The 9,416-nt window shown below is 47.0% G+C and overlaps 1 protein-coding gene across 6 annotated transcripts; it reads left to right on the top strand.

The window, feature by feature from the left end:
• Window positions 1-1,432: 1,432 nt before the first annotated feature.
• Window positions 1,433-7,266, top strand: CMTR2 (cap methyltransferase 2). 6 transcript variants are annotated; one of them, XM_071567287.1, is made up of 2 exons: window positions 1,433-1,491; window positions 3,728-7,266. In XM_071567287.1, exon 2 carries the CDS (start codon window positions 3,747-3,749, stop codon window positions 6,039-6,041), a length of 2,295 nt encoding a protein of 764 aa, XP_071423388.1. In that variant the 5' UTR covers window positions 1,433-1,491; window positions 3,728-3,746; the 3' UTR covers window positions 6,042-7,266. The 6 variants fall into 6 exon arrangements, with proteins under 6 accessions (XP_071423388.1, XP_071423390.1, XP_071423386.1 ...); XM_071567289.1 differs by lacking the exon at window positions 1,433-1,491 and adding an exon at window positions 1,743-1,884; XM_071567285.1 differs by lacking the exon at window positions 1,433-1,491 and adding an exon at window positions 1,891-2,019.
• Window positions 7,267-9,416: the final 2,150 nt, after the last annotated feature.

Here is a 9,416-nt window from a genome sequence, read left to right as displayed (position 1 = left end):
ATGATTTCAGCAATGCCATTATTATTATCTGCACCTCAACTCTTTCTCATTAGGTAAAACTTCTGAAGAGGTAGCCAGTACCTTTTGGTTACAGCCCTTATTAGGGGTCAATATGACAGTTTTAGTTTTAAAAATGCATTAAGTTTTTTTCCCCCAAGGGACTTAAAGAATTTTAGTTCTGTATTCCCTTTTACATGTGGCAGTGGGCTTTTCCTACACTTAAGATTATTTTCAGTTTTTCTTCATTTTAGAAAATAGGCAAGGACCTTAAAAGAGAGGAGAGCAGTTGTCTGGTTATAGATTTCTACCAATTATGACTTTAACATGTAAGTTCTCTTATGTACCTACAGCAGAAGATCACTTACCTATACATTATTATATCCTTAAGATGGACATGTCAAGGGTTTTTTTTCCTTAAATTACTGAGCTTCTAGCAAAAATTTTCCCAAGTTATATCATCAGTTCTGGAGTCCCTTGTACTCGTAGCACTGAATTTCTGTACCAAAACTACTTCTGGCTTCGGGTTGGATTGAACTTCATGAAGAAGAAATATGTGAGTGCAAAAGTCAATAGCAGGAAGCCTGGCATTAAAGCAAAAGAATTTCTGCTTACTCATGCTTCAGTGTTGGCTGTTTGTTCCCAAACGGGCTGGCAAGTGCCTCATTCCTGAACCTGCATATAGGAAAATCCCCGCAATATTTAAAGTCTTGAGAGCAACTTGCACCTGCTGTCTGCTGTGATAATGAATCTGCTTTGACCTTCCTGCCTCTGTGTGCAGATTAGATGCTATTTTGCTGTCTAAAAAGTGCCTGTGTGTTCCCAGGGATGCCGCAATGGATGCTTGATGATGCTCATTATGGCTCTGTTAATATTTCAAGGCTCTTGCCTCCTGCTAACCCAAGCTGGGTGTAACGAGTCTCCTGGGGATTTAGAAAGGGCAGCAAAGTGGGTTATTATGTGAAGAGTCTTCCTAAGTACCTGCCTTGTGGGTTACAGAGGCTAAAGCGAGCTCTGGAGGAGAATCTCTGTCGACTCCAGAGGCCAGCCTGGAGACCCAGGGTGTGCTGAGCTGCGGCCTCTGCAGGGCTGGGGGACACCGGGGGTTGGTTTTGGGGCTCTGCGGGGCTGGGAGTTGGTTTTGGGGCCTCTGCAGGGTTGGGGGACACTGGGGTTTTGTCTGGGGTCTCTGCAGGGCTGGGGTTTGGGGCTCTGCAGGGCTGGGGGATGCTGGGGTTTGGTTTGGGATCTCTGCAGGGCTGGGGGATGCCAGGATTTGGTTTTGGGGCTCTGCAGGGCTGGGGGTTGGTTTTGGGGCTCCGCAGGGTTGGGGTTTGGTTTTGGGGGCTCTGCAGGGCTGGGATTTGGTTTTGGGGCTCCGCAGGGTTGGAGGACGCCGGGATTTGGTTTTGGGGCTCCACAGGGCTGGGGGGATGCCCCCGCGGGTGTCCAGCACATCCCAGCACGGCTTCCCTCCCTGAGCAACCTCCAGTGGTAAGTGCTGGGCGAAGAACTTGTGGCACAGTTCCCGGTTCCGCCGGGCTGCCCCGCGGCGGCTCCTCCGAGGAGCAGCCGCTCTTGGGCTCCTGTGCAGGAAATGGCCTCAACCTCCGCGCTGCCGCCTTGGCCCGGGGCACACGCGGGGGGCACACGCGGGGGGCACACGCGGGGGGCACACGCGGGGGGCACACGCGGGGGGCACACGCGGGGGGCACACGCGGGGGGCACACGCGGCACGGCTCGGCTCTCCCCCCTCTCCCAGCGCTCCCAGCTTCCCGCGGCGCTCTCGGCAGAGCCGTAGAGGCGCAGCACGGCCGGGGCGGTGCCCCTGGCAGAGGGAGGTGGGGGCGGCGGGGCCGGGCCGGGCTGGGCCGGGGCTCCAGCGGGGTAAGAACCGGGCCGGGCTGGGCCGCGCTGCAGCCGCGGCCTCGCGTAGCGAGCGGGCGGCGCTGGGAGGCGCCTGGGGCGGGCGCGGCTCTACGAGCGGCCGCAGCGGAGGCAGAGGCGGCCGGGCCGGGATGGGTGAGGAGCTGCGCTGTGCGGGGAGCCCAGAACACGTTGCCGGCCATGGGGAGGGGGCTGGAAATGAGCAATGCCTGTGCTTGCCGTGCGGTGGGAGAGCCTGGTTAGGGATTTAGGGATGAGCTTGTTGGTATTGTGGCTGGAGGACATCTGGGACAGGCTCTGAGATTGGGGCTGGTTCAGTCTGGAGGGGGCTCTGGAGAGACCTTAAAGACCCTCCCCGTGCTTAAAAGAGGCTTATAATGAGGGAGGGGGGACTTTTTACCCGTGCTGGGGAAAGAAGGAAGGACTTTAAAGAGGAGGGATGCACATTATATATTAAGAAAAATTGCTTCCCTGTGAGGGTGGTGAGGCCCTGGCACAGGTTGCCCAGAGAAACTGTGGCTGCTCCATCCCTGGAAGTTTTCAAGGCCAGGTTGGACAGGGCTTGGAGCAGCCTGGGATAGTGGTAGGTGCCCCTGCCCATGGCAGGGGGTGGCAAGGATTGATCTTTAAGGTCCTTTCCAAGCCACGCCCTCCCTATGATTTTCTGGGGTGAGCTGTAATTAAAAGCCTCATAGTTGGTGTTTAAAATGAAAGAAAACTAGCTCAGGGCAGAGCAGTCTGTGTGTTTCCCTCAGTTTTCCTCTTCTCCCCAGCACATGCTGTGAGAAAGGGTAAGATTAAAGCCAGAGTACATTTATGCGAAGGACATTGAAACTAAACTCACTCATTGAAAGGCCTTGAAACAGGGAAAGGAGATGAAACCTCAGCCATGTGTGTGACCACTTGCCTCTCTTCAGAGAGCTGAGGGTGATGGGGGGAGACAGCTGTGGCCATGAGGTGCTGTGTGGTTCAAGGGGAAGAGTAAAGTGTTGAGGTTGGTCATTCTTCGTGCTGTTTCCTTCCAAAATTTCTCAACTCTTCCAATTTTAATCCAGTATATTTTCACGCCTCAAGTATTACATAACCCTTAAGACAATTATATTTTGCTTTTGAGGGAATGGGATGGTTAAAATGATACACTGAGAGATTTCCTTTCTCTGGTGGTATTTTTGATTAAATTATTTTGCTTAACTGGACATTTTAGTTTCGAATAAATTGCTGGCTGGCTGATTTCTAGTTAGTGGCTGTCACTTGTGCAGTGTGCACTGGAGCAGATGGCAGCAACCTCGTCAGCTCTGTGCAGAGTGTGTTTGTGTTTTCTGCCTTTATCCACTCGCAGCACAACACTTGGCACTACTTTTGTCTCTATCAGCAAGCACACGTTCACATTGACCACAGCTGCAATGGGTCTCCTCACACTTTGGATTTATCACAGTTTTTTCAGTCAGAAAAGGGAGGTGTAAGGGTTTGCAAGGACCTGGCAGAGAGCTGTAATGCTGAGCACAGAAAAGGGTTTTGCTCACAGACTGCTGTCCAGCCTTCTCCCACGGCCTGTTCAGTGGAGGGGCTGTGCTTGAGGGTGCCCCTGGGGCTCCCCCAGCATCCTGCTGGGTCTGGTAGAAGAGGTGGGGGGTTATTCTCTGCTGGGAAAGTGGAGGAGCCATGCACCATTTGAAAGCTGCCTTTGCTTGTGGCTCTCCACCTTCCATACTTGGAGCTCTCAGATAAACACTGCCATGATCAGATTAAAAGGAGGTATTTTTATTTTGTATAAAAAGCTTTGCCTATTTCTATACCTGTATGATTGGAGTGATGTGGTTTCTTCTTCCCTGCTATTGCTCAGGTTGTGAATCCATTGAAGAATGGACAAACATAAGCAGCCTTATGTTGACCAGAAGACAAACCTTGAAAAGTTCAGTCCTGAAATTCTTTCTGAAGTTGAGAAGCTCTTTGCAAAGAAGTTTACTTATGCTAAGCCAGTGAATAATGAATGGAAGCTGCCGGATCCCAGCAGTGCTTTTACATGCGATCACAAGGAATTTCTCTCGCTCCTTGCTCTGAAGGACTCAATGAATGAAGTGAAGAACCAATTGAGTGATAAGAACCTGGAGGACTGGCATCGACACACCTCATTCACCAATAAAGCAGGGAAAATAATATCTCATGTGAAGAAATCTGTGAATGCTGAGCTGTGTACCCAGGCATGGTGCAAATTTCATGAGATCCTGTGCAGTTTTCCTCTTCTTCCAGAAGAAGCTTTTCAGGATGGAGAACTGAATTCTGTCCACCTCTGTGAAGCACCTGGAGCTTTTATCGCCAGTCTCAATCACTATTTGAAGTCCCACCATATCCCTTGCCACTGGAATTGGGTAGCTAATACTCTAAACCCATACCATGAAGCCAATGACACCCTTATGATGATTATGGATGACCGTCTGATAGCAAATACCTTGCCTTGGTGGTACTTTGGCCCAGATAACACTGGGGATGTGATGACATTAAAATACCTAACAGGACTTCAGAACTTTGTGAGCAACATGACCACAGTTCACTTGGTAACTGCTGATGGCAGCTTTGATTGCCAGGGAAATCCAGGTGAGCAGGAAGCTCTTGTCTCGCCCCTTCTGTACTGTGAAACAGTCACTGCTTTAATGATCCTGGGAACTGGAGGATCCTTCGTTTTGAAGATGTTCACACTGTTTGAACACTGTTCTATCAACCTGCTCTTTCTGCTAAACTGCTCTTTTGAGGAGGTCCATATCTTTAAGCCAGCCACTAGCAAAGCTGGAAACTCAGAAGCCTATGTGGTTTGTCTTCGTTATTTGGGCAGGGAAAACCTTCATCTGCTGCTTCCTAAAATGACACAGAACTTTGGAACAGAAATGGTCAAAAAAGCCCTTTTCCCCCAGCATACACTACCAGAATCTTTCCTTAAAGTACATGAAGAGTGTTGCATGTTCTTCCACAAGTGCCAGGTAGAGACTATCTCTGAGAACATCCGTCTCTTTGAGTGCATGGCAGAAGCAGAGCAGATGAGACTGAACAAGTTAAGAGACTGTGCAACAGAGTTCTTCATGCAAAGGTTTCATATGAAACCCATTGCCAGAAATAACTGGCTTGTCAAGAAAACTCAGGCTGGTTGCAGCATGAATGCAAAATGGTTTGGGCAAAGAAACAAATATTTTAGTACCTACAATGAAAGGAAGATGATGGAAACCTTGACATGGAATGATAAAGTGGCAAAAGGCTATTTTAATCACTTAGCTGAAGAACATAGTTTAAATAATGCTGGGAACATGTGCATCCTGGAAGGATCACCTTCTAACCTTAAATGTAGTTCGTGGTACATTTTGGAAGGAAAAAGACTACCAATGATAAAATGTTCTCCGTTTTGTGATGGTCAAGTCTTGGAAAACCTTAATGAAGCTGTGAAGAAGTTGGGTGGGGGAAGGCTGAAAAGCAGACCAGTGCTGCAGCCTTGTTACTCCTGTGAAGTTCTTCCTGGGGAGCTGATACTGGCAAAAGTGTCTGATCTTTCCAGTTGTCATCAAGAAGTCCTAAATGAAAGTTGCAGTGACCAATTCAAGTGCCTTGTGGTGGGCTTTCCCTCCCTCTGTGATACAGAAAGCCAGCCCATTATGGAAATAAAGCCCATGGACTCAGCTATGCTGTTGACTTTCAGCTTCTCTTTGCTTTATGACGGAGAGCCGAAGTACCAGCAGCAGCTTTTGGAGTGTGTTCTGCGTTCGCTGACCCAGCTTACAGTGGGAGATGTGTTGGTTTTGCCCCTCCTCTCGTGTCTGACGCGCTTCACAGCTGGCCTGGTCTTCATCCTGCACTGCTGTTTCAGAGGCATCACGTTCGCCTGCCCGACCTCCCGGGAGCCGCTCAGGACCAGCGCTGCTCTGCTGTGCATTGGTTACCGAGGCCTCCCTGCTCCAGTGGTCCAATATCTGCAGCAGCTGAACACTCTGATGAGCTCTTTACTGGACACAGACTCTCCCCAACAGGTTCTGCAGTTTGTGCCGATGGAGGTTCTCCTCCAGGGCAAGCTGTTGGAGTTCCTTTGGGATTTAAACACAGCCATTGTAAAGAGACAGCTCCACCTGATTGTACAAGCTCAGCAGCAGCAAATGTCTGGAAACATTTCACTTTAAAATAATTCCAGAACTGGGCGAGTTGCTATTGCTAGACCTTGTTTCACAGGCAGGCAGAAGGTGTTAAAAACATTGTTAAGGTGAAGGCAATGTTACTGTAAAACCTTGGTGTGACACTGGGAGTGCTGGGAGGATGTTTTGAACTATCAGTCCCACTTGCACTATGATGTCTGTGTAGAAAGTAGGAGAAAGGAGAACCAGACCTTGGTTTCTGGCCACTGAGCTGGCTGCTTTAGAGTGCACAGTCCTTGAACCAGCAAAGACAGAGCTGACAGTGAGGTGAAGCCTCAGAGCCTCCTGCTACCATCCCTAAAAACTCTTTTGGTATCCCTTTCATTTACAGATAGTTTAATTCTTCATGATGAAGTGGAGGAAATCCTGTGTAACTTATCTTACCATTCTGGGTGGTATGAAATTATGGTTTTTATCGGTACTTGTCCTCATTTCTAATTTTTGAACAAGAGCCTCTGAATTTCACCTCGTAGCCTTTGAACATCAGCCTCTTTTTTAACACTTCAGTGAGTGAGGACTGAGATCATCAGACTTCGGCAAGGAAATTTTAATGGTTTCTCCATCTTATTCTTGCAACTGTTTTGTGAATGCCATGCTGATATCCTTAGTTCCAGTTCTTTGTGCAATTCAGTCACTTGACAGAAAGAAAGATCAAATGGAGCTGTTTATGCCAGAAAATAGCTCAGCCTCTGGCTGTTCATTGCTTACTCTTCAGGCAATAATTTGAATTGCCATCAAGCCCTCTCTTGTGACTCCTTATGGGTCCAAAGCTGAGCTCAAGTCTTAAGAATGAAATTTGCTAAAAGAATTAGCCCGTAGCTGTAGACATTTAACTTATAACAAGTGGAACCTTTAGGAGACATTGAAATGCAGGAAACTTTTCCACCAGCCAGGAGAGGCTCATATAACATGCAGTTGATAGGATTTGCCAGCCTTTCCTTGCTAAGAATCCTTAAAACAAACGTTTTGGGGTGTAACCACCTGAACAAACAGTTCACCAGTTGTGTGCTACCTTTCTTGTACACGTGAGTGTTCATGTTTGCACGTGTGGGAACCCTCAGGGTTGTACAGCCATGAAGCTTTTGCATTGTAACTAATTCATGTGTGCTTTTGGTTTGAAGGATGCATATATTATTTTAATTAGAAAAAAATATGTTGATTTACATGGCTGTTGCATATTTTCATTTTGTCTGCAAATGTTCAAAGTGTTAAAAGACCTTTTTTTTAAAAAAAAAGGAAAATAAATGTTATTTTGAGAAAATAAAGTGTTTCAAGTTTTCATTGTTGCTGTTTATATGTTTCTCTGTCAAACATGAAACAAAACAATGAAGCACAATAGGGGAAAGTCTGGGGAGTTTTAATATTCCTTTTTTTTTTGAGCCAGGCTTTCCTCTTCTTGCCACTTAGTGAGTGGAGGGTACAGGGGCATTGGAGCAGTGTGCTCAGCAGGGATGGTCTTTAGTTCTCACTTTCTTTACATTTACAGTTCACCAGCTTAGAGAAACTCCAGCTGCAGACATGGTCAAAGCACAGTAGGAGGCCTGAACCCAGTTCCCTTGGCCTTGTCACTGAGCCTTACAGTCCATGTCCCTCTGCGTGGCTGCTGTAACCTACTTTTAACAGCAAGGATTTTGTCTTAAGGATCTTGGGTTTCTCCCGGCTATGACAGCTGCTCTGGTAGGACAAGCCTGTTAAACACTGTACTTTTGTCTTCAAAGTCTGTTATTAATCCTTATCCAAATGTTTTCATGCTAATTGGTTGCCTTTGCTGAGTGGTATGATTAAGAAAAAGCTGTGTGCCTTATTCCTCAGGGCTGGCTCTGCTGTGCAGCCAGGGGTTCCAGGTGATTGTCCTTGGGTTGGCTATCCTGATTTGTCTGGAGACTGCTTGCTAACTAACTTTAACTGCAATTATTAATGCTAATATGTTTTTCTCATTGCCTTTCTCTTTGGAAGTGAACACCAAATTAGAGAGCTGGGGAAGATCATTCTGTGTCCTAGAGGTTTGAGATGACATGGGAAATGGATACTGTTCCCACCCTTCATTTCCTTACAGCTGGTAGGTGTGTTTTTTGGGAAAATGTTTAAACAAGGAGTTGAATGGATGCTGAGCTGCAGGACAGGGTTGCCTCATGTGGTTTTAGGGATGCTCTAGACTGTAAGTGTTGGCTCTTAATGTCAAAATGTACTTCTGGGGGCATGAGGACTTTGGAATTGTCCTTGAAATAGAAGGCTGGGTTGGAAGAGCCTGTTAGGGTGTCCTAGTTCAGCAGGTGGGACCAGTTTATCACCGTGTGAGTGTGACCAAAGCTGTATATTCTACACCCTCTACTCATTTCCCATGAACTGATAACAATGGACCATTTGCAGCAGCTGCCCAGGGCAGACTCAACCCCTCAGGCTGTGAGCTGAGTGGGAAAGACACCTGTGAGGTAAGAGCTGTGATAACTCCCCTCCAGGGAGTTGTTAGCACCTTCACACCCAGCCTGAGGGGGCATGTCTGCTATTTGGCCATCAATTATTCCAAATACCCCCTGATTCACAGAGTCAGATCACTCATTGTGTAACTCCCCGTCCTGAGGGAGGTACTGGGCAGTCCCACCTGGACCTGAGGGGATATAATCTTGGGGATTTGGGGACTTGGGAAACCACTCTTTGGATCCAGAGGAGGACCAGAACCTTGACAGGAGGAGACCACCACTTTCAACCAGACTGCAACCACCACTCTTGACCAGACTGGGACCATCATCTGCACCAGCAGGTTTTTCACTTCCTTTTACTTTGGACTTGGGGAAACCACATGGGGTTCAGCACAGGGGCCAACAACCCCTTTGTGTTTGTGCCACAGGGTGCTGGGTTATACTGCTGGGTTTTGTGGGTTAAAACCAATTCCTATTTGTGCCATTGCATTTATCGTAATGTTGTTTTTAAATTGTAACTCTGACTTATGGTCTTTTCTGTGTTGGGTTCATTTCTCCTGCTGGTTTACCTTTAAACCAGCACATAGGGAGATTGTCAGGTTGATTTTGGTGGAAATATTTTTTAATGTGGTTTTACTGAATTATAGGGAAATGTAAATGGTCAGAATTGTATTCAAGCTTATAAACTGTTCTATGAAATATTTGCATTCCCAGTATAACAGCATAAAAACAGTGCCTAAAGACATGTGAAATGGCAGATTAGAAAGAAAAGAGAAATGTGGATGTCTTCATTTTGCTGCTACAGACCTTAAAAGCTGCATATGTGGCTTTTTCAGGCCTTAAAGTCAATTTATACACTACATTATTTAGATTATGTATCTTATTTGAATTTTGATAAAACTTAATATACTAGCATGCCTGCCAGTTTTTGAGTTTAAATTGT

Source organism: Pithys albifrons, chromosome 12 (assembly GCF_047495875.1).
Source record: "Pithys albifrons albifrons isolate INPA30051 chromosome 12, PitAlb_v1, whole genome shotgun sequence".
Lineage (NCBI taxonomy): Eukaryota > Metazoa > Chordata > Aves > Passeriformes > Thamnophilidae > Pithys > Pithys albifrons.
Note: the sequence above shows the minus strand (reverse complement) of the source record. Positions and strands in the feature narration are given on the sequence as shown.

What these genes read in the sequence shown, in the direction of transcription:
- CMTR2 (XM_071567287.1), top strand. Translation starts at nt 3,747, where the DNA reads ATGGACAAACATAAGCAGCCTTATGTTGACCAGAAGACAAACCTTGAA.